Source organism: Poecilia mexicana, unplaced genomic scaffold, assembly GCF_051168715.1.
Source record: "Poecilia mexicana isolate PSO_F unplaced genomic scaffold, ASM5116871v1 scaffold_2, whole genome shotgun sequence".
NCBI lineage: Eukaryota > Metazoa > Chordata > Actinopteri > Cyprinodontiformes > Poeciliidae > Poecilia > Poecilia mexicana.
In genome coordinates this window covers 14,350,367-14,375,804 of record NW_028263371.1, presented here as the reverse complement: position 1 = coordinate 14,375,804, position 25,438 = coordinate 14,350,367, and the positions used below count along the sequence as shown (strand labels likewise).

The 25,438-nt window shown below is 40.3% G+C and overlaps 1 protein-coding gene across 2 annotated transcripts in view; it reads right to left on the bottom strand.

The window, feature by feature from the left end:
* Nucleotides 1–25,438, bottom strand: part of man1a2 (mannosidase, alpha, class 1A, member 2) — a 110,649-nt gene that overhangs the window by 9,700 nt on the left and 75,511 nt on the right. For both annotated transcript variants that reach the window (XM_014996737.2, XM_014996736.2), the window contains exons 7-12: nucleotides 18,394–18,488; nucleotides 15,108–15,231; nucleotides 13,787–13,880; nucleotides 8,394–8,509; nucleotides 8,079–8,298; nucleotides 5,230–5,402 (exon numbers count right to left, since the gene is read on the bottom strand). In XM_014996737.2, coding sequence (XP_014852223.1) covers nucleotides 5,230–5,402; nucleotides 8,079–8,298; nucleotides 8,394–8,509; nucleotides 13,787–13,880; nucleotides 15,108–15,231; nucleotides 18,394–18,488 — 822 coding nt within the window. The remainder of the gene's footprint in view (nucleotides 1–5,229; nucleotides 5,403–8,078; nucleotides 8,299–8,393; nucleotides 8,510–13,786; nucleotides 13,881–15,107; nucleotides 15,232–18,393; nucleotides 18,489–25,438) is intronic.

Here is a 25,438-nt window from a genome sequence, read left to right as displayed (position 1 = left end):
TGCTGCCAGACTGGATGTTTGTGTTGACAAGCAACTGAACAGGTGCATCTAATCAAGTGGCCCGCATCAGTCTGACAGCCGTTTATGCAACACGCCGAGGCTCAGGTGTTTGCATGAGGAAGTCGGCTTGCTCAGCTATGTCAGAGAAATGCATTTAACTAAACCCACGAGCGGAGAAATGTAGCTGTGTGGAGCTGAGGCTGAGAGCGTCATCTGGAGAAAACTGCAGGTGTCTGCGAGACGTGAGTGGGTTAGAGTACAGACAGTACCGGAGGAGGAGAGGCGTTCGGAGAGAGCCTCAGGTAATGAGTGACAAACCTGATGTGAAGACAATTAGTGGAAAACCATGAATTCAGGGAGGAAAACGCAGAACTTTTAGCAACGATGAGGCGAAGTAAACGAAAGTGCTGCTTGTTAGAGTTTCGTCTTATGGGGAGAAAAACAACAAACCTGAAATACTAGGAAGTATTAGTACTTCCTAGTACTTCCTAATACTTCTCAGTAGGCTGAGAGTTTATTGTAGGTGTGCTCCATTAAATTACATCAGGGCAGTCCAAACTTTCTGCAACATGGGTAACAAAAATGTATTTTGCTATGAAAAATGTAAAAACAAACTAAACATACAATTTTTAATGAAACATACGAGCCTGATTTCTGTACAGAAAGAATCTGAAAGTCCTGGGAGACATATTCTGAGCCAACAGAATAAAATCCAAGTTGTTTTTTTTTCTATTTTAAACCCTCCAACGTAGCCCAGTTTGGCCCAATTCTAGATAGCGTAAAAACAGTTTTCCCACAGTAAAATTCAAGCACTTTTCAAACATTTTCAAATCAAATCAAATTTTATTTGTATAGCACATTTCACCAGCAAGGCATTTCAAAGTGCTTTACATCATAACTTTTCAAAGTAAGTTTTCAAAAATACTCTCCATAAAAACAATACAAATGAACCAAAGAAGACAGATTCAATTTACTATCATATGATATAATTAATTACTATTCCTTATAATGTATTGTGATAGTATTTGATATTTTACAACAAGATCAACTAAAATACAACAAAATGTCTCTCAAAATAGTTTTGGTGATTCTAACTGACCTTATAGGGGCAGTATTATATATTTTCCAGGTACATAGTGCTGGTTTGTAGCACAATCAGATAACTATGACGACTTCAGTTGTTAGAAAAATGCTATACATATCAAATATGATATAGAAATTTTACCTTGTACCTTGAAATTGGGCCTCTGTCACTTTAAGAAGCTCCTACTCTTTCTGGAACATCACAGCATCTTCCCTCTGTTACCAAATGAAAACGGCAGTTCCAGCAGGTGTTTGCTAATTGCTGCTGGCTAGTCTGAAGGAGCTGAGTGGAGGAAGGATAGCTCAGTGAGGTGGAAACTTGGAAACTGCAGCTCTGAGGAGGAGCTTCGTCTTAAAGGCGGAGCTAAGTCCACCCAGGTGTTTTGCACAGCTGAATGGTTGCCATGGAGACTAAAGGATTTCTCAAATATGCATGAAAGAATCCAGGTAACACTCCAGGTAAGACTGTTTATAACACTTTCCAAATGTATGTTTTTAATCAAACATTAGGTTGTACTTTACTACAAAACTTCACAGTTTGAATATCACTTTATACAAAAATCAAGCACTTTCCAAACCTTGAAAACATCTAACTGAAATTCAAAGATTTTCCAGGACACCAACCCTGTAAAAGTTACTGGATGATGCTCTGAAGCATCAAATTAAAATGTGGTTTATAAGAGACCAATAGTTTAACAGATTAATAATTTTTGCTTTAATTTTCACTTTAAAGCTGCTTAAAGCGTTTCAGAAAACATTTTCACTTAAAACCCACTGAAACTCCACACAGTCCAGATCAACTTGCAGAACTATAACCGCATAAATCTGCCATTAAATAAGAATCTCTTCCATCACATTTATAACTGTTTACCTATAAGGTTCAACCAAGCAAAAGGAAGTAAAGACGAGGCCTTCAGCGCCAGCTCTCTTTAGTGTCACTCAGGATCGCGGCTAATAAACACACCTGCCAGTACATTTGCTTGGCACTTGTGCTCATATGCTATTTACTCCCACTCAGAAAAACAAAAACAAAGAGCTGCTAAGAAGAGAGAGAGACTAAAACTAAATGACACGACGACTGGCAGGAGAAAGGAGAAAAACAAGAGATGGAAAGAAGATGAAAACGACGAGTCTCGCGCCGAGGAACCGCGCCGACTCATATAGACGGTGAGCGCTCTAATCCCCCCGTCAGAGGAGGCTTTCAGCTCGGTGCTATTTTCAGACGGCTTTTATCATAACACACAGGAAGAAGTAAAGGTTGTCTCGAAAAAACAAGCAGAAATAAAGCAGATCTCCTGCTTAAAAGACCACATCAAGCAGTCGCACGGAGGAGGCGGGTTCAGATGGGAGCAAACTTTAACATCCAGCCGTTAGAGACAGGATGTAGCCATGTGACGTCACCCCGATTAAATAAACATTTATGGGAGATGAGATTTATGCTGTGATTAAAAAGTCCTTGTTGTAAAGGATGTTTAAAAAATGTTTCAGAAGAAACTAAGAAATATAGAGCAAAAGATGAAACCAAGACAAAATACCGGTGTTGAACGTTTTCAACAACGTATGGAAGAGGAAACAAAAGTGATGAAAACTTTTCCTGTTTTCTCATAGATGTGAATCAAAGCGTCTCTTTAAAGGGGCAGTATGTATTTTATAACAATCAATTGTTATAAAAATATTTTTACCAGAGTTGCACTGAGAAGTAGCTCCTATAATGAGGTAAACAGATGTGCAGCTCCACCAGGTGTTTGCTAATTGCTGCTGGCTAGTCTGAAGGAGCTGATTGGGGGAGCCAGGAGGGACGGGGTGCTCTGTGAGGCGGAAGCTTGGAAATTTGGAAACTGCAGCTCATTCCAGCCGTTTTCTACAGGTTGCCATAGAGATTAAAGGATTTCTCAAACATGCATGAAAGAATCAAAAACTCTCCAGGTGAGTTTTTAAAAAAAAAGTCACTTGTACATAATGCTGCCTCTTTAACCCCATCCTGAATCAGAATGAGCTTTGGACGACACTGACTGCAGAGCACCTGGGAGTCACTAGCTGCTATATTTCACCTGCCTGCTCTCTCTTTGTGCATTCATCGAGGCAATCGTTTCAGACGCGCTCTATATTTCCGAACCTCACTGATTACATTCATTTCTCCCATTATGACCGATGTGCTGTTTTCAGCTCGTAATGACAAATAATAGCCGCGGCCCTTAATGCGAATTTTAGGCATTCAATAACGATAATTAGCCCGATATGAAAGGGAACTGTGACAGGAGCCATTGATCTCAGATTTAAAGCGGGGAGCTCTTTGAGGCGGACGACGTTCTGTTTGTGACGAGCTTCCAACACGACGAGGAGGCTGGAGGAAAACAGGTGGAGCCGTTTATACACCAGAGGCTATTTTAACTCCGCCGCCATCTTGAACACGCTGCAGAACAACACAAACGGTAGCTGACTGCACTGCAGGAGTGATCGTGCTCTTTGAATATTCACATCTTCTCATGCTGCAACCACATACTTTCACTTTTGGGATTTGATGTGGTAGACCAACACAGGTTAGTGCATAAAAGTACAGAAGAAGAAAATGTTTTTCAGGAGTTAAATTTCATTAATTGGAAGCAGCTAACTGCAGAAATAAACAGCTCAGGTGTGAGAATCTGTTAACGGAAGATGTGTACTCAAATTTATGCAGAGAAACGTGCTGTCGAAAGAGTCATGTGGCGAACACAGGAAAGATTTGGGGGGAAAAATGAGTTTTAGCTCAAATAACACTAAATATATATTTTTTGCTTCCACTCAAAGTGCCATCTATGGTGAACAAATCATTCCCACTTTGATAACGGGAGATTGAATGAGACAGAACAGCGCTGGAAGATTGATTTGTTAGAACGGCCCAGTCAAAGCAAACAAATAAGCAACATTTGGGAGGAGATCTGATTCCAACTGAGACTACAAAGCGACTGCTTATTGATGTTTTGCTACTTCACCGTTTTCCATCTGACAGAGGAAAACTTGGCAGACCGATGGGCAGAAATTTCATTCATAGACGTGCAGAGCAGCTTGTCGCATCAAAATGAGGTTCAACAAAGCAGCAACTCAGGAGGGCTGAACATAAACGCAGGCCGCACAGAGAGACGTTTATGATTTTACAAAAGATTGAGATTGGAGGGGAAACTAATTTTCCTTCCACTTTCCAATCAGACTCTCTGTGTGTGTTGGTCGATCGCATTAAGATTCAAATAAAATGCATTAAAGTTTGTGCTTTTAATGTGACAAAATGTCAAGTGAAGGTTTATTTGTGTGGCACATTTCAGCAACAAGGCAAGGCCACTAAATACCGTCACCGAAATCATCAATATCCATCCAATATGTTGTTCAGAGTTCCAGTTGCTACTAATCAAACGTGGACTTTTAGCCTGGATTTAGAGGAACTCAGTGTTTCGGGTGTCTTGCAGTTTTCTGGAAGCTGGTTCCAGAAAACTGCAGAGGCTGAATGCTGAAGCTCAGAGTATGAATACTTTTGCACAGCACTGAATCGGTGGCCTTAATGGAAGTAATGCAAAACCTCTAAAAACCTAAAATGCTCTTTGTGGCTTATGTACAAGGAAACAGAGAAGTGATAACGAGGGTAAAATGTTCATCTGTCTATTATGTAACTTTTATAAAAAATATGATTTTTAAAAATATATTTATTACATATTAACCCATCACTATGTCCTGACAGCATAAGATTAGACAGATAACAGGATAAAAATAGAGCTCCTCTGCCTCTTGATCCAAGGGCAGAAACAACCAATCAGAGCTAGGAGGAGGGTCTTAGCGCTGTCAATCATGCTTATGTACGCCCTCGCTCTCTCTGCCAAACCAAAGCCTTTCATCAATGCTAAAGCTAGTTAGCATGTCCACCACACTTACTGTGTTTTTTTTGCACAGTAAGCCGTTTCTCCGCTGTTAGCACATTTAGCAGCATGTATACTAGCTTGACTGACAGTGCTAAGACCCTCCTCTTGACTCTGATTGGTTGTTTCTGCAGAGGGTGAAGGAAGAGGAGCTCGATTTATTAATATTATTTTCACTGGTTATCTGGCATTCTGTAACAAATCTGTAAAACGTGAGACACTGCAGCTCCAGAATAAAATCCAAGTCAGCGTTGGTCCTTACCTGAGCCGCCTCCCAGCCCCACTGCCTGTATTTGGGGTCGTGGGTGAACCTCCACATGTACCAGTAGGTCTCGATGACCTCCGGCCGCAGGATGTAGTACTTCTCATTCTGCCGCACGGCCACCGCCTCCAGGCCGCTGTCGAACTTGAAGGCCTCTGGGCCCAGCTTCAGGACTGGGGTGATGATGATGATGGAGGGGTAGAGGAAGGAAGAGAGAGAGAGAGAAAGGTAGAATAGAGTGGGCGAGTTAGGAGGGTAAACAAAGGAGGGGAGAGAGTGAAAGGAACAAATTAATAAGAGTTGAAAGAGGAGAATTGAGATCAACATTATCTTTTGCTCCCTGTTTGTCTTAATGGTCCAGTTGCTGTTGATAATTAGACTCTGCATAGGAGTGTGTGGGCAAACACACACAGATACACACATGTGTAAGTAATAAAAAGCATCCAGCCGCATTGATTTTACTAGCTTTTTTTTGTTTTTCCTCAATCTTTTTACAACCAATGTCTTCAGCCAATTAAGCGTACCGAGTATTAGGAGGGGGGGAGGGAAACACGGAGAAGCTGACAGAGCAGCGTTTTCGTCTCTGAGCAGATTACGGCGCCGCGGCACAAGCAAGGCGGAAAGTTCCCCAAAGGCTGACCGCTCAATAACCGAGAGCCCAAATTTAGACAGCCTGACCGCCGCCGGGAACATTCCCCGCGCGCTTCTCTCTCACCTCCCCTCCATCTTCATTTGTTGCCGTGGCAACCCCGCTCTCCACCCGCTCAGAGTGACATCACAATTTTACCGACTTGCACATGATGCCGCATCAGACCGCTGACAAGTTTTATGGATTTATTTGATCTCAGTCAGGCTTCGCTAAAGGAGAGGAAAAACTAACAAAGTTTAAAAAATTAATAAATAAATAAGAATAAATTTATAGTCATAAACAGGATGTCTGATGACCATATTAGATTCTAAGCCCCGCCCCAAAATCATGGAAAATACAAGATATATGGCTGGGTCAAAAAAATAAAAAATCAACACCAAAACAATATTTCCTGTTATTTTAGCCTCTTTCCTCATTTCATACCTGTAGTAGCCCACTTACATGTCTATGGGTGGGACTCAGTTGTTTTATAGGTCTGCAATGTGTGGAATGAGATCAGCTGCCAGCTTAATATGCCAAATAGGCAAACTTATCCATTAATAAATCCATGCTTTCCCAGTAGCAAATAATCCAAGATGGCAGCAGGATGATTAATGGGGCTGGAAATGTGAAAGAAGGCCCGGAGCGCAGAACCCAAAACACCGCAGCACTGAGAAACTTTGGGATTAGAGAAGAAAACTGTCCACACATGTGTCTTGATCGTTAAAGATCTTCATTAAAATAATGAGCAATGTTGATGGAAATGAATTAATAAGCTCGCCAACATGTCACTGCCAATGTGTGTCACATTTAACATGAAATATGGTTCAGGGAGATGTGCTGGAATGAGACGTTTTACTGGCCAGGGAGTGAATTGTATGACGCACGGCACAGCATTTCTCACCTTTCAACCACAAATTACAAGTATTTCAGTGGCAACAGAAAGGAGTGCATTGACATAAAGTTGGTGGACTGTTTTCTACTTGTTTTTACAAATAAAAATCTGAAACATGAGGTCACGTTGGCACATGAGGCCAAATAAATATGTGCATTTGGCTTCATGTTTCGCAGCCTTTACGTTTTTCTGTCAGGATTTCCTTGCGTTTAGCTTCGTCACCACTTCTAGTGGTGGGCACACTTATGCTAATCCGCTAATAGCAGAGATAATTTTTCTTTTAGCGCTCTTGCTAACTTTGAAAACATTTAGCTCACTTAGCTTCATTTTTCCTGGTAATTTCTAAATTTACTCGACTGTCTTGTAAACTCTTAGTTGATTAAAGTTTGACATCAGAGTTGAAGTTTTGGCTATCGACTCCAAGTGACTAGCAGTAGATATTCATGCTTTTATTTTGAAGTGGGTGAAAATGGTTTAAGCAGCAGACATGTTTCCTCTCCTGACGCTTGTGATGCAGATGGCAAATTACGTTTACTGTCTATCCAAAATGCATCGCTGCAGTTCAACAGTAAAACAGACTAAACGCTTCAGCGCTTTAGCTTACACTAAATACCATGTTGGAACAGCATTTTAGTGTTAGCAAAGCTAATGTTTATGATTACTGCTTTAAGGTTAGGGCTCCTAACATTTTAGCTAGCATCTTCTCATAAACCAACCAGATTCCTCGTTTCTACTGGTCCCACCATGTTTTTTATTTTACAAACAATCATCTAAAGTGTGGCATGCATTTTCATTTTTAAGTCATAAATCTCTTTTTTTTCTTAAGCCTCTACTTTGTGTTTAGTCTGTGATGCAAACCCCCCAAAATATGTTATAGTTTGAACACTTTTCAAAAGCACTATAACCACGTACAGTTTCATTATTATATATTTATGTTGAACAAACTAAATTAGTGTTGTTTTTACATATTTGACCAAACCTGGGAAGCTATTGGTGTATTTCAGTGTGCTGTACTGGTGCAGAATTATTACATTAATATGCAATTCATTACATTTATGTCTGTGTTTAAAAGAAGAAACGTTTTAAGTAAATTCAGAATGTTTTTCTGTAATGGATCGCTATCGGCCGATGCTAATCCTCAGATATCGGTACTAGAAGTGAAAAAGGCAGATCGGTGCATCCCTTCTTCTACTACGTCTTTTATAAAGCATTCCAAAACAACAACATCAGCGACTAAGTGCTGAACAGATAAAATCAACACATTCAAAATATTGAAAGGACAAGAAAAACTCTGGATAAAAACCAAACAACTAAAAGAAGCGTCACCTGTCCTGTCGTAGGACTCGTGGCAGGTGTGGGCGATCTCTGCGCCGAGCTGCAGGTAGTGGCCGGCCTTGTCGTCCGGCGAGCCGTCGGCGCCCAGCGCGAACATGCCGCCGGCGAAGCAGGCCAGGTGGCCCATCTTCCTCTCCAGGTGGCCGTTCTTCCACTCGCCGATGAACGTCAGCCCGCCGTTGGATTTGCGGATGAGGTGGCGCTCGATGGCCTGGGGTGGAAAAACATTTAACTCTGGATTTAACAAACACGCAGACGTGAAGCGGGACGGGCCCGAAAGCTGTGCGAGGAGTCGCGGCGGCGCACCTCGATGGCGTCGTCGTAGGTCTTGCGGGCTTCCGTGTCGGTTTTGTCGGACATGAGCCAGGCCTTCAGCAGGTACTCGTAGAAGCTGTCGCCCAGTCCTCCCAGCGAGGTGTGATCTGTGGAGAGACGAGTTCTGAGATTAGCTGGAGACGGAGAGAATGAGCATGAATTATTCAGTTCTAATCTGTGCCTCAACGTCCTTGGCAAAGCGCAGCATCAACCGAAGCCATGTTTTGATTTATTTATTTTTTTCTCCCTTCACTTCTCGGCAGCCACAAAATACTGGCAGCACGCTTTCTGGTTTTCCTCGTTTTGTTTACCGTCTCATATTTCACTGTTCCCGGTAATAATTACTGAGGTTTACACAGCTTGAGTAGCTGGACGAAGCAGAGCGAAAACGGGACTCCGTTTAGAGTGGAAACGTTCCAGCAGAGTTAAAATGAGTTCTTTTCTCCCTTCATTTTAGTATTTTTACAGTAAAAATACGTATATGACGTCCACTGCAGGCCCACCTGCTGGAATCAAGAGGGAAGTTTCAGACTTATTCTAGTTTTATCCTTTAGTTATTTAAAAAATAAATAAATAAATAAAAAGGCTATCCCCATCTCTCTGTGGAGAAATGGGATTAATTTCAGACTCTCCTCCGCTCCAGGTAGCCACATCTGATATCTGAGCAGATGCTTTGTGTCTTATCAAGCTCTTGATCTGGAGGTGAATAACATGCCTTTAGGGAACTGGAGGGATATTCAAAGACAAAGAGCAAAAGAAGAGAATGAATTATTCATTCTGTCTTTGTCAAGCAGAATCGTGGCAACTCCACCTTCACGACACCGAGGCTGAGCGATGAGTGTGGCTCCGCTGTTTATTTCCTCTGGTCTTCTTTCAAACGTCTCCTTAAAAAGTCCGTTTTAACAGCAGTCATTTACAACAGATGGAAATGCTCTTAACTGCAGCTCAATGCAGCTTTTTCTCCCTCCTGGTTTTACGCCTGTTGAATTGTGAAACGCTTCGGAAGGTGTTCTTCAAAAGTTTTCAAGCGGAAGAAAGTCTGAGAACGAAACCATGTGGATGCGTCACCAGCAGGGCCGGATTTACAAGGATGAGGGCCTCTGGGCTGGAGCCGGTGCCAAATCCACCAAGGAAAAAATATTTTACCAATGCAAATTACAGTACAGTAACAGACAGTCCGTATGAATTGATGCATTGTAGGTTTAAGGCGATAACTCTGTGTTGTCCCCAAAGAAATGGACTATAACTTTATACTTTTCTAAGATTTGAATATTGTTCATTCATAAATTCATAAAAATCCCCAAAATATTAATACAGGTTACCTAATTTGGGTCAATGAGTTTTAAATATAGTACAATGTTTGCAAAATATGCATTCATAAAAAAAAAATAAAAAAAAAAATCCTTGGGCACCTCCCCTCCCCCCAAGTTGGCGCCCTGGGCTACTGCCCCTATAATGCCTATTCATCCCCAATTTTATAACTTTAATTTCCTGTTTATCCAAAGTTGGCTTAATATTACAATTTATCAAAGCTGTTTATAAACACAAAGATGTTTTTGTGGACGATTTTTAATACTTGGGAACAAAACTTACAGATGTAAAATGGGAGTTCAACGACTTTCAGAGCGAGTGACGCCGCCATCTGGTGGTGTTTCAAAGAACTGGTTCATAAACATCATGGACTCAATGGAAAGTAATCAGCTTTAGGCTACGCATTTCAAAATAAAATGTGGGACTCAGACGCCAATTCTATAGTTTATTATTGTTGAAGAATTGTAGTTTTACTATTTTTGTGTTTTAATTGTAAAACTACTTTAAACAATGTTTAAAGTAGTTTTACACATCATGCTGGCAATGTTTTTATTAAAAATAAAATGGTCCAGCAGCAAACTTAAGTTTTCACAGAGTATATACAAGAGATAAATATGAATGAGCTAAAACTGGTAGTGAATAATAATAAATTAACAAAAGGGCTTTTGAGTCGCTGTTAGCCGACTGCATTAAAATGTTACTTTTAGACATCAAATAAAAGTAAAGGAGGATCACTAAACCACAAAGAAGAGAAAATCCTACTGCTGGAGTGAGTTAGTGCAAAATGACACGATTCATGGAGGAGAGGACAAATTGTTATGCTAAACAGGAAATGAAAGCATGGGGGAGAAACAGTTTGACAGAAGAGTTTTAATATGGTCACAGAGGACTCCATGTTACTGGTGCTTTGTGCTGATTAGAACAATAGACGGCCCAGAGTCTCTCCCCAGCCTGAAAACCTACTGTACAAACGGAGCTGTAATGAATTTAAATGTGTAGTGAGTTACGACTCAAGTGTGCTTCACTGACAGGTGCAAACAAACAAACAAACAAACAAACAAACAAACAAACAAACAAACAAACAAACAAACAAACAAACAAACAAACAAACAAACAAACAAACAAACAAACAAACAAACAAACAAACAAACAAACAAACAAACAAACAAACAAACAAACAAACAAACAAACAAACAAACAAACAAACAAACAAACAAACAAACAAACAAACAAACAAACAAACAAACAAACAAACAAACAAACAAACACACACACACACACACACACACACACACACACACACACACACACACACACACACACACACACACACACACACACACACACACACACACACACACACACACACACACACACACACACACACACACACACACACACACACACACACACACACACACACACACACACACACACACACACACACACACACACACACACACACACACACACACACACACACACACACACACACACACACACACACACACACACACACACACACACACACACACACACACACACACACACACACACACACACACACACACACACACACACACACACACACACACACACACACACACACACACACACACACACACACACACACACACACACACACACCCTGTTCCAAACACTGGGGACTTAATGTGAAGGAAGGGTTTGGATGAGCCGTCATTTCAAATCAAGTTAATTTGTTGTCTCACAAAACAAAACGTGTTTTATTGGAGTCCTTCAAGAATTAATGTGGGAGAAGGAAAGAAGTAAAACCCAAATGAACAAAACAGATAAATTATACTGGAAAGCTGCTGTATTATAAAGTGGATAACGGGAAGAGTTCAATGCTTTCCACACTCTACAGTATGATTGATTCCCAAAGATGGAGGTGTCCACATTCAAGATGTGGTTGTAATGCAACAACATGAGGAAAAAAACATGTGTAAAGTATATACGAGTTTAGTTTTTGGATAAAAGTTCAGCTTTTAGCTCGTCACGCTGTTTTGATCAAATGGATTTGTTAAAATGGACAATGTAGGTTATAAAAACAAACTTCACATAGAACATAAAAAAAGCTACAAAATGCTTCAGATGATCAGATGTTTGAGAAAAGAAACATTATGTTGTTAGCTGCTACAACAAGCTTTGGATTTCAGTCATGTTGCTGTTTGCGCGGCATCAGCCTTTACACCCTGGAGGCCTCGAGCCGATTAAGGCTGAATTTTCATCCAAGATGGAAAAACAGAAAGAAAAAACCCTCAACGAACTTTGATTATTTTCTTGCTTTTGTTGTTCAGACTCAGCAAAGCTTCCAAGCTGCTACAGGCACCCACTTACGCTTTGCTTCTGGGAAAAAGCGTAGTCGTTTGATGGGGGCGTGATTACCGCACGGCTCGATTAGAAATAATTATTTCATATAAAAAAAAAATAAATTTAAAAAAATTATATCACCTTTTAAAGAACCATTAGAAATCATCTCGTCATTTTCAGTCAATTAAACGGATTGAGGTAATGATGGTAAATTAAAAAAAAGCGTGTTGCCGTCTGCGCTAGAACACTAATGAAACCTCCTGACGCAAACACAAACCATCCATAAGCATCCGTCTTCTGGTGCGGTCCGCCGGCTAACTTCCAATCCATTAATGTACTCAACCATCCCTCAATCAACCTGCCCTCCCTACAGTTTCCATCCATTTATTTTCCCCCAGCTTTTGGCTCAAACTCCACACTTATAAGCACATCAGTCCGACTGCCGTGCCACCTGTCCGTCCATTAATGCGCTCCTCCGCTTGTAAAGATCAGCAGTTTACCTCGTTTGAAACGTAAACTTAATAAAATTCTGAAGGGAGATATTTAAAGTCGATTCAAAAATACTTTACTTTTCACCCAGAGGGAAATTAAATGCCGTAGTAAGTTACATTTTCACAGCGTTGTGAAGCTTGACCAGGCAGCATCGCCTGTTGTGATAGGTGGCAGAGATTTGAACTTTAGGTTAACGTTAGAGTCGTAGTACAGAGGTTATTTGAGCTTTTGAGATGCTAATCAGCGGCTCCCAGCTGTAAAAAAAAGGTTCCTTGTTGCCACGGTTACACACTGTGAGAACTGTCAAAAATTAAAACAAAAGAAAAGAAAAAAATACTTCCAGCTGCACAGCAACGAGAAAGCAGAGGGAATAATCATCTTAACACTCAATTAGCCAAAATATTACAAAACAAAAGTCGACAGAAAGAACGAATCAGAACCAAGCAGAACACAGTTCTACATATTTACTATTTGCTATTAACTTGGTGGAACTCAATATGCTCAATATAGCCTAGCACAGTCGCCATGGTAACCTTTAGCCTACGCAAACATACGGATGCAGTGTATTGCAGATTTCATATTTTTATTTCCTCTCGATGAATATCAAGATGATATCTGGTCATCAATGATTTGTTTCAAATAAATCAACTGAACATCATGAAATAGTTTATTTCACTCTGTTTTGCTGAGTCATTGAATTAAAATGTTCAGATATAAACCGTATGTTTATTTTCAAACAGGAAGGCAGTGGAGCGTTTCTCAACAGCATTCCTGTCAAAATAAAGTCTGTATCTAAATGTAATAATATAAACTGGTCTACTTAGGATAGCGGTGTGAATTAGAACAAATAAATCCGTTTAATGGAAGCCAAAAAGTGCATTAGTTAGGAATAAAAGGTTCCAGAGGAAAACCTCTGTCACTTCTTCAATAACTTCTCTCTGAGAGCCGATCATTTCTCTGGGCAAACTGCCAAATGTAATCAATCTAGCGACAACGAAAAACTCCCCATCTTCAGTCTTCTGCCTGATTCAATTTGTCCTCATTAACGAAGATCCATGGGACTTTTGTCTCCACTTCTCACGGTGTTAATCTCTCGTTTTCCGTCATAACGGCACTTAGGAGCGAGGGGCCGTTGGAGGCTCGCAAGAACATCTTCGGACCTCTCCAAACAGGTTGGTCGGACGCCAGCGATCCAGAAACGTTAAGATTTAAGACCGAAAAATCAAGAAAGACTTCTATTGTGTACTTACGTTGGCCCCAGCGGCCTGTGCGAGGGTTTAAGTAGTTTGGGTAGAGGCCGTTGGGTCGGTCCATCTTAGCTAGCAGCTTGCGGATGTGCATCACCTGAAACAAACACATTAAAGAAGTTTTAGACTGTAGCAAAAGACAGAAAAGGGTTGCCCACAGGCAGAAGAACAGAAATGGACTGAACTAACTTATTGATAACTGATGGAAAAGCTCCGTCAGTGAAGAACATTGCCAATGATTGATTGGGAAGTAAGAATATCCAGGCAAATAATGGTGTGTGGTGAGTTTCCCCTCCGTCATCAAGATCCTGGAAGCCTCCATGTTGGTGTAGTGTGGCTTTTGAATGCTTGGAAATGACGTTGGCTACATTTCCATTGACCACATCACAGCGCAAGTTGGAATTATGAGGATAAATTTGCTTCACAAAAAACACAGAAATTGCAAAAAAAAAAACAAAAAACCCCCAAAAAAACCAAACATGTTTGCTAAAAAGTTTTTACGTTACGACGGCGTGTTTTTTTTTTTTTTTGGCTATATCAAAATTAGTGTATTTTTTTCAAAACGTAAAACACTTTCGCATCTCTCAAGCCGTGATTAACAACCGGCTGTTACTACTGGGGGAAAAGACAAAGAAGAAGACAGGAAGTGGTAGGAAGGTGACGGCACAACATGTTTTTAATAGCGTATCGCGTGAAGAAGCTTATTTACGTGTTTTAATTGTGTTTCTGATTTAACCGAAACACTGCAATTGTGAAAGTGTGTTTTTCTGACATTTGCGGAGTACCGACAAACTTTTGCGCGTGTTAGTTAAAGAAGACAAAGACGTTTCTCGCTTCTTGGCATCAGGAAAAGTTAGTAGAGGAGCTTTTCAAAGTTATTTGATGCCTCAAAGTTTAGAAGATTTGATAAACAGTTTCCAACATCAGTAAATTGACTGTGGTGGTTGGATCTAAAACTCTGGTTAGTCACTACAGGAATGCTGAACGCTGGCCAAGGTTCTGTTGGCAGAAAGAGACACTTCCTGATGTAACCAAGTCAACTGCTGTTGGGTCTGGATACCAACACTAGTCAGTTCTGGGCTGCTGTGACTGGGTCAGTAGGGGTAAGACATGTTTTCTTGACGTCATGGATGTGGAGCATTGCCACTTTGAGAGGCAACTTGAAGTCATACACGACGGCATCAGCATACCAGAAGTAATCTTACCACACAGGCTCTATGTGGCGAACACAAATCTGCTTTCACTGTTAGCTCAGCAACAACACAGTGAACAGTAGAAACACCCAGTCATTGAAACAGAGATGCATGCTACTGAACAGTGATACCTTCTGGTAGTAAACCGGGTTCCCAGTCAGGTAGGTGAGGTGAACGAACTCCATGTGGAGGGTCCCAAACTCAGCCAGGATGCTGCTGCCGGCCGACGCCCAACCCCAGTTACGACCAACGCCGCTGTAGAGGAGGCAGGAAAATCTTAAGACCTCGAATTCATACAATCAAGAACATTTTGTTAGACTCTCAGTTAATCCAACAACAAAATGACGAGAAGCTTCGGAGTTTTCTCCTTCTCATGTGTCTAAATGCTCGCACCCAGACCTGAAAATCTGTTTTCCGGCTAGGAGTAGAAAGATTGTGAAACCCTCCTGCTTGCTGAGGAATCAATAAACATCCCTTTTATGTGCGTCTTTCTAAGATGAATTTCTTACGTCATGTTCAAGATGTAGCCCTAAGTCCCGTAGCGCGTTTTATTTGCTGAGAGACTCGACTAAAACATTAAGCGTTGGTTTTCTGCCTGAGAATTACCTTGAGAAAAAAAAAACAATTCCCTTTATTGTGCTACTTAAAGCCTCAGGAGCTCGGTGCTTGGCAACAAACCATCCATTAGCTTTTTAAAGCACTGTTTAATGTCACAGCCTGATGTAATGCTTAATGATTTAAGTGATGTGAAGTTATTACGCGTCGATAGTGGTTAGAAATGAAGGAGAAGATGCACATGAATGTTTTTTTTTTGCCACCATTGTTTAGTTTATGTGGATGAAAAAGGAACTGAGTGAAGCTTTTCTGCAGGCTGTGAACTAACGGGGTGGACCAAAGGTTCATGAAGCACAATTTAACACTTTTCCACAGCCTCTAAGAGAATTAAAAAAAAAAGCACTCTCTGGTATTAAATCCCAATGGTTTGAGGTTGTGGGATTAGCAAACACGGTTCTGCCCTATGAGCACAGTTTGCATTTAACCCACGCTGGCCGGTGAAGAGGTCCAATCAGGCAAAGTAAGGGAAAACGCCTGTGTGGGTGGAGCGTGGACGTGTTTAAAACTCTGCCAAAATAATTGGCCGGCACCGTTGTTTGCAGCCCTCGGAGCATAATTTAACCGTCGAGCACGACGGCATTTCAGATGTTGATTCGAGTCAAATCTCTATTTTTATTTATTTTATTTGAACGATGAATAAGTCAGACGTAAGGGGCTTTGATCACCGTTGAGAAGCAGAAGTATGGATTTGTTTTGGACCTGCACTTCTTCACACAAAGATTCTTAGTCAACTTAGAGGCTGCTATCGAGTTCTGTCTCATTCTCTGATTTCACTTCAGCAAAGTTTGTAAGGATGTGGATATATGAGAAGTTAAAAACATGACAAATAAGAGAAGTCATTGTAATTAAATAATCCATGTGCTTGTCTTGTTTATAATCCATTTTAAAACCTAGAAAAATGGCATGAATGATTTACTATGTGGTCTGTGCTCTCTTTATACTTTTTCCATTCTGAAAACCAAAATCCTGCACATAAGCAAAATACCTTCTATTAACTGAAGCACGGAGGTGAAAGTGTGATGACTGGGGAATGTGAGGCTATTTGAACTTTGGATCAAAACCGAAACGGAATGTCTGAAAGAGAGTCAGGGCTTGCTTTGGCCTAGTCAAAGCCCCGACCTCATCCCGATTTAAGGTTTCTGGTGGGACCATAAGAAGGCTATGGATGGAAAAAAATAATCTAGGAAATGAAGAAATGTCAAAAAGAAGGAGCCGATATTCCCCTTGCAAAGTTTTACACATGCCAGAGTCCCTCAGGGGCGAGTCCTCGCCCCTCTTCTCTTCTCTCTACACAAATGACTCCATCTCAGCAGACGAGTCTGTGAAACTCCTGAAATCCACACATCACACCACTGTGACTGCACTACTTGCAAAGACCAGACACAATAGAGACACTTTCTTCCTCAAGGCTGTTTCTCTAAACAGCGTCTGCAGACAGATACCAGATTGCATATTTGTACTAATTCAACCATGTCTCTGCATACAGTTCATACGTATTTACAGGACAAACTGTCTTTTCATTTGCCTGTGTACGTTTCTATTTTAAACGTCACCACTGAAAGCAAAGCGAAACACAAACTTGGCCATAGAAGCAGATTCTGACTCTACAAGCTTTTCAACCAAGCTGCTATATTTACACACAACTTTTCTATTTCAACTTACTTATTGTTCACAAAACCTGCAGAATCTGTCCGTTTTGTACACTTAAAATGAGATCTAAACGATGCTATGACCGGAAAAAGACAGGCGACAACACTGACAAAAAGACAGATTGTGACACACTTTGGCAAGTTGTGAATCAGGTTTGTGTGTTTTCTCCTTTGAACCACCTTGCTGGCTACACTGCAATAATGAGCTCAAATAGTTACTGGGTGAAAACAGCACTGTGACAGAGTAACGGGGTGTAAAACGGCAGAGCGGGGCAGCACAGGTAACCCTGAAAGGTACCGATGTCAGGGGAACGACGTGTGCAGCAACATTTGTGCTTTAAAACCAGCTGCAAAGACGTGATGCACGTCTCCTACTTGCTCTTTGTTTTTTGTTTTTTTAACAAAAGCAGGTCAAACATTTGAGTAAAGCGTGGCAATTTTGTGGAAAGAGGTAAATTGTAGTCATGGAGTTGTTGTAGTTTCTTAAGGTACTGTTAACGTTTGGTTATAACTTGAATATCGACTCCTAAAAGTTACAGTGAAAACACTTGCTTTAATTTCCAGCGTTTTTTTGAGTCTTGTATATATTCGTATCCATTTGTCCTTTGGGAGCTCAAACCTAAGCAGTATTAGGGGTGCAGCACTGCAGGGAAAAAACAAAACACTGCTAATCTTTGAAACAGGTCTTGTTCAAAGTATCCATGGCAACCAGTTGCTCCCTCGGCTTCCTTAACGGTTTGTAGTTTATTTCACAGACCTATTCAAGGGACGCAGATTCAGACTATACAGCTGATTTACAGGCTGTTCTTGATTTTTTGCAAACTGCTCCTTTTTCCCTTCATCTTCAGTAAATACGAGCACCATGGCATGTGAGGTTTTCTACACAGATATATTTTTACTTCTTTGTATTTAAATGTTCTCCTTTTATGATTTTGATATACTTTGTGATTTTACGTGATTCATGTAGTGTGCGACTGTTCAGAAAAGTGCTATAGAAATAAAATGCATTATTATTATTATTTTGGTAAAGGTTGTACTTTCTGACTTTGAATTTGAAGTTCCAGTGAGCAACAAAACCAATCAACTCTTTCTGATTGAACCTGTGGAAAACGTAACTCTGGTTGACGTTCACGTCTCTGCTGGCGCCGCTCACCTCTTCAGGTTGACCATGGCCCAGGGAATCCCAGTTGGGGTGTTGAAGGCAGGGATGAGCTTCTCCGCCAGCTGGACCGCCTTGACTTTGAACACCTGGAGAAACAGACGCATGGATTGGAGTGTTTTTCAGTCTAGCTCAACACTGATAAATAATGATTATTCCATAAACCCTCAAATACCCAAGAGTTTAACCTGTGCTGCAGGAAAGCACGGGCTGGACAATTTTAGAAAATCAGCTTTCATGAAAAGCTTTAAGGCCAAACAGTGAGTGAAGAATGATAAAAGGACCAGGTTTGGGTTTGAATCGCCTCATACTGTCACATCCACAGAAGTGGACGTGTGCTTCTTTTATCTTAACTTTCTCAGTTTCCTAAAACACGGTTACTTCTCACTGCTTTAATACACTCATCTTGAGGTGTACTGGTCAAACTTTTCCAGTCAAATAAGGATTTGTCCATTTTAGACTTTTGCTGAAAAAGAGAAGTGTCAATTTTTTGAGAGAAATGGTCTTAAAACCAGCAGAAACTGAAAAATGTTTATGATTAGTCCCATTAATGGATAAATTTAACTCAAAAAGCAAATTAAAAAACAAACTGTTTGATGACATTTTAGACTGAAAATGGTGAGATTTTAGTTTTGGTGAATCTTATGAATGAAACATTTTCCAGTGTTGATCGAAACCGATTGCTGGCTGTTTCCATTTTCTTCTCGACATTTGAAGTTTTATTTAAAAGGTAATTCAAACTTTTTAAAGCCTGTAATGTTCCAGTCACATAATATGAGCTGCATCAGATAAACAGCAGTGAAACTCGTCCACACAGCGCAGATGTAAGCAACAACACAATCTGGTGTCTGCAGAAACACTTCGGCTTTCAGAAAGGATCTGGAGGTTAAACTGCGGTTAGCCGTAAAAAAAAAAAACAATAATAAAAAAAACAGATGCACAGATTGGTCTTAGTATGTTGAGAATCTGAAATGCATAAATCCAAAGTGAAATAAATTACAGAAGGACAAATGCCAAATCAATCCAGGCGTCTGTAGAATTACAAACAGCTGTAGGGTTTTGTTTTTTATTTTTCTATCTGCTGATATTCTGCTTCATTTAAGAAGTTCTGTCTTTTCCTTCAACAATCTGCTTCTTATAGGTTTCCAAAATATCTCTTGACATGAGAAACAAGAACCTCCAATGTTTGAATTGTAGATGGTTCACGAGGACTTTGTCTCCATTCTGAGACGCAGCATTTCATATTCAGATCACAGAACGTTTCCAGGGACGTTTCTGCTACAGAAGTGCTGCTGCATTCAGGTATTAGCTGAGTCCAAGGTGAGCGCTTCATAGAATTGCAAATTCTTTGTTTTGCCACTGCAGATTGTTAAAGCATGACAGGCATATATCTGCAGGTAGTGAGAAGCATTTTGTTGCACATACAACGTATCCAAAATTCAGGTGATTTTACATGTCAGGACTTGTAAAATTTAAATACACAACTAAAGTAATTCAGAGGTAGACTGCCTTTCACTAATATTTAAACTGTCCTCCAGTTCTAGTGTTAAGTGTTGTGTACAAAATTAAAATATGCTCGACTTTGACAGGGGGAACTTGTATTATGTCATTTTTAATACATTACTTGAAAACGGTCTCAAAACGATATTATCGTTTATTGTGATAATTTCGGGGCCAATTTATGGTCTGGGAAAATTTGTTATTGTGACCAGCCTAAGTACAGCATTCATATTTCTGAAACTGCACAGCATCTTTTATGTTATAATCTTTGTCAGCATATTATTATCGTTAATCTAGAGCTGGACGATAAGACTGAAAAACACGATGAAGGGTTTCATAACAGTTGCTATTGATAATTACTGATGAGTGTTTTTGTTGTAAATATCTGAAGTACTGCCAAACTGGTGGTGTGATCTTTCCTGTTCTATCCTCAGTTTTTACTGCACGACTCTGATTTTTATTTTTAAGCAGTTATGAGGCAAAACCTGAAACTGCTGCTGCGCAAGCCACTCAACAGGTTGTTGAAAACCAAAGAGAGAGTCCACTGATGCCACCAACATTTCTTAGTTGGCCGTGAGAGGCTGAACGTCTAAAGCTTCCCCTCTGACTACATTCCCCAGAATGCCGAGCGGTTCTGGATCGGTGTTCAATAAAACTATTCAAAAGTTTACCGAATGTATCCTCTATTGGTTTATCTACTATCGCAATACATATTGTTATCGATTTATTGCATACCCCTATGTTAAAAATATACACAAAAAAAACAAGACTAACACTTTTCAATCTTTTGTGTGAACCTACATACATCCTAAGCATGCCTATGCAGATGGCATCACCAGCTACATCCGAGGTCAGACCCCAGCATGCTTTTTACAAGTCAGCACACATGTGCTCATCATCATAAAACCCTCCATCCGTCGGTCGGTGACCTCCCGGTTGGGTGCATCAAGGCCCTTAAAGTTTTACTGCCAGCTCTGCTGCTGCCATCAAACAAGAACGACGTCCAAACGAGCCATCGGAGCCGACCGCCCAGCAGCCGCACGCAGATAAAACCGGATGGTTTATGATAATCTTCTTCCTGCAGTGATTTCCTCCAGACATGAGCATGGAGGGGGAAAAAAACAAGCTGCCATCGGGGACATGAATGGAAACCTCAAACAGGTATAGAGGGACTTGTCTAATTAGTGCCAGTGCATTGTCTTTATCTTGTTTATGCAGTTAAAAACGGTAATGTTTTGTAGTGAATGTTTCTTCTAACGTATCCCAAAGTTGGTGCTTTTTTAAACAGCCCTCTTCAGGAAAAAAGTTACTACAGGCACTTTCAATCTAATTAGGGAAATTAAATATTAATGAGCGGGAAGATGCTTCAGATCAGATGTTTATGTTCTGTCAAGTCTTATATGCCGGCCTAAAATTATTATGCAGAAATAATTAAAAAGCCTCAAGGCTTAGAGGAGGGCTGCCATTCACTCGTAGAGCACTTCCTCATTTTGCAGCTTTCATAATGGATGAATGTTATTCACGCCGACAATCTGTCCTACCCAACCAATAACTACTGAATCGTGAAATGTAACACAGTTACACCTTCAACCAAAACGAAAACAACGCTCGAGTCCTCTTTCTCCTTGACACGTCTACGCGGATTTGTTCTGTTGACATCATAACCGCCGCGGCGCCGAGACGAGATTGGGACATCGGGAACCGTCGGGGAGGACGGGCCCAGGCGGCTCTTTGTCATTTCCTAACTTGCTCCGATGGCTCTGCCTCCGGGGCTGACGGTTTGAGAGTCCAGCTCTGTTTTAAATGCATTACAGCGCTCTTTAAAATCGATCGGTCAGGGATGTGTTCGCGTGCGTGCACAAACCCACACGAGCAGGAAATGGAAGAAAACCGGGCAATGCAGTCGGTTTGCTTTGCAAAGAAGTTCAAGACAATATGTTTGCATTCAGTTATCACAGGTATAAAAAGTAGCAAAAAAAATAGCTTTTGTTTTAAGGGATGAACGCTTTTCTCTTCTGATACAGATACTAATATTTGAGGGTTAGCATCAGCTGATACCAATACGATACAGAAACGTAGAGCTGAATTGACTTAAAATATTACTTTTTTTAAATGCAGACATAAATGTACTCTATTACTAATTTATTTGGTAACTCTGCACCAGCACAGCAAACTTATATACACCAACAGATTCATAAGCTTAGTCAATCGTAAAAACAACACAACTTTAATGTATTCAGTCATTACAATTAGGAGTAGAACAGCCAATGTAAAACAAATAACCAACAAAAACAATAGGTTGACTGCTTTGGTCAAACATGTAAACAATAAACTGCAACAAACCTTATTTTAGATGGTTCAGAAACATTTTAAAAATACATATTTTTAAATTATTTAATAATAGAAAAAAAGCTACAAAAAGCATCTTTGTTATCTTTGTTAAATCTGTGTAAATATCTCATGTTGCAATGTGGACACATGCGTCTCACAGACAAGTGCAGCAGATACATGTACTGGTGGATGTAGACAGTATTATTCTGTTATTTCTACGTCGAGTAAAAAGATATTACAATTAGCTTGTTAAAAACGCAGAACCGTTTTCAGGATGTATACTGCCTCTTTTAATGTCAGAGGAACTCAATCTGAAAGTGATCATATCTGTAGGAAATCAGTGTTACGGTAGTAGATGTTAGAAGTAGACAGATGCTATGTTTGGTTAGCCAAACATAGCATCCTGTGTTAACCTGTAAAGTCAGAATCATTCGTTATCCAGCTCATTCAAGAAAGTGCTTTGAACGATTGAAGCAATTTCAGTGTCCAAACAAGAACACGTTGCCAAGTGAGCCACATTTGATTCCTTATGAAGGTCAATGTGATGTCAATGTTGCAAAGTCCTTCAGAAATGTCAAACCGAACACACCAGCTTACGAAATGCTTTGACTCGTACATTAAATCTGAAGACTGAACATTTCTCCACGATGATGGAGGGAAAAAAAAAATAACATACTGAAGAAATAGGCCAACCTTACCTCATGAACTTATGAGGATGTAATAAAGTCATTTCATCAACCAAATTGCTCCACCGTACAAGCAGTGCGTACCATCTGGTTACGTAGAGCGACTAGCGTGCTCTCTGGGGAACGCACTGGGCCACTGTTGACACGTAATGGCGCCTCCTAAACGGATTACAGGGTAGACTGTGAAATGTGCTGCCTGGTAGGAAGGGCCCCGAGGGGGCCGAGCAGACGAAGACAGGATTAAGTCACCCGCTGTGTGTTTGATTACCGTGTGTCATTTTTCAGACTTTGTTCTGCCACTTTCCGCCGTCAGCTGATCCATTTACTCGTATTGTTTAGCATTCACTGGCGCGGCATCGCAGGCAGGGCGAGACACAAAAGAGGAGGCTGGCGGGTGGGAAACGCAAAGGGCGTCATCGAATTAGCTCCAAGAGGACTTCATTTGGCCCAGTCACAATATGAGAAAGTGACAGACTTGACGTCTACCTCACGCTGAGTGTGATTAGAAGTGATGCACTGATGTCATGATAAACAAGACGTGACTAACGGGTCATTTTGGCTTTTCAATGGATTGTTGCTGCAGACATCCTTCATTCATTATTTAGTCAATCTACCAAGCTATCGCTACCTTCAATGTCACATGTTTTGTGTACGGTGAAAATGAACATGCAGTTTTTTTGTATGAACTCATAACCTACATCTGAACTGTTTCACATTTTATTAGTACATAAATAAAGCTGCAGGTCATTTCGAAATGTCTTTCTTTTACCCATTCTTTGCAAAATTACTGCATTTCAGTTAGTTTGATTGGACAGAGTCTGGAAACAGAGTAGGCTTTAGATCTGGACTTTAACTAGGCCCTTTTTACAATATTTCATTCCACCTTTGGCTCTACGTTCAGGGTTATAGTCCTGCTAAAAAGGGAACCTCAAAAAACGTTTTGTGTGTTCAGTCATTTTCAAACAAATTACACACCAGTGGACTGAATTTACTAAGTGGGTTCCTGAGGACAAATGATTGGATTTAGGTTTTATTTAGGGGTTTTATATTAAGTTGGACTGAAACAAATGCATGCATGGTCTTGCATTTAAGATATTTATTCACAAATTTGAGCTATTTCACTTTGGTTTATCAGACAAAACGCCAGAAAATAGGTTGAACTTTCATCTTCCTAAAATGTGCAAAACTGTTTTTTTCTCCAGAAAACTTGAATTCAATTAGAATGAGGTTAATTGAGGTTAATGCCACAAACCCAAGTCTAGTGGATATATAGCACAATAATAATTTCTATACAGTTTTCCATAAAAACGAGACCTTTATCTAAACGAGGAAACACTTTATCTGAAGGTGTGTGCATGAGACTGTCATAAACCTGACAGCATGTTATAAACATGAAGTCTTTATGAATGTTCATTACTGTTGTCATGAAGCATAATTTGGTATACGACACTTAATAAAACGTTGACTCTTTTAAATGACTTAATGCAGGTTTTAACAGAACTTTACATTAAGTGTAATTATTTACTGAATAATGCAAATTTGACACTTTTATTCAACTTTTAGTTACTTAGTTCCATTAAAAATGTCAATATTTACTGAATGACATGTCTTGACAACAGCTGTAAACATTTATGAAGAGTCATTCATGTTCCTAACAGGTGTTATGTCATGTTTATGTCAGTCTTATGTGCACCCCTTCAAAATAAAGTTACCCTACGATTCTTACATGAAATTTAACCCCTTGTGGTTTTACATTTATTTCTAAAGGAAACTTGCACGTCTCCTCTCCCTGGTCATCCTAGCCATCTTAGCTTCAATCCATTTCCCCAACTCCATCCATCCTTAGTCCTCTTTCCGATGATTTCCCTATTTTTGCTCCATTGATTTAATCTGACTTGCACTTCTGCAAGCTGTTTTCCCCGGCTTGTTGTAAGTTGTTTGTTTGCAGGGTGCAAAGCCCAAAGCGGAGATGAAATGAACATCCGGTCCTGTTTGTTACAGCGCCCTCGATTCTCGGTGCGTCTTGCACCTTGTGTGTTCCCTGCTGGCTGACGCAGCAGCAGCGCTCGCTGAGCACGACAACTGAGCTGGTTTAGCAGCTCAGGCTCAACAGCTGCAGCTACAAATTAATGGTTTGGCCTCATTATGTGCTCCTGTCTTACTAAGACGAGAGAAAAAAGTATTTGGCGTCGTTTGATGCTTTCATGATCAGTAAAGCCCTTCTAAACGTATACTTACCATTTAAAATCACATTTTCACTCGTTTTTCTGTTCGACTCAAAGTGCAGAATTACACGATTAACAATCATTTCACTCAATTATTTCTGTAAAATGATCAACACAGAAAATACGTCAAAATATGTAGAAACTTGCAAGTAAACGGCTCAGCTATGAGATTAGTCCACAGAGCAGTGGACCTCCTGAACTCTGACCTGTCATTGTCTAAAATCTAATCTGTTCTTCTTCATGTGAATTTAAAAAATTCTGGTTCTTTTTAGCTTGCACTTTAAGTTGTTCTTTAAT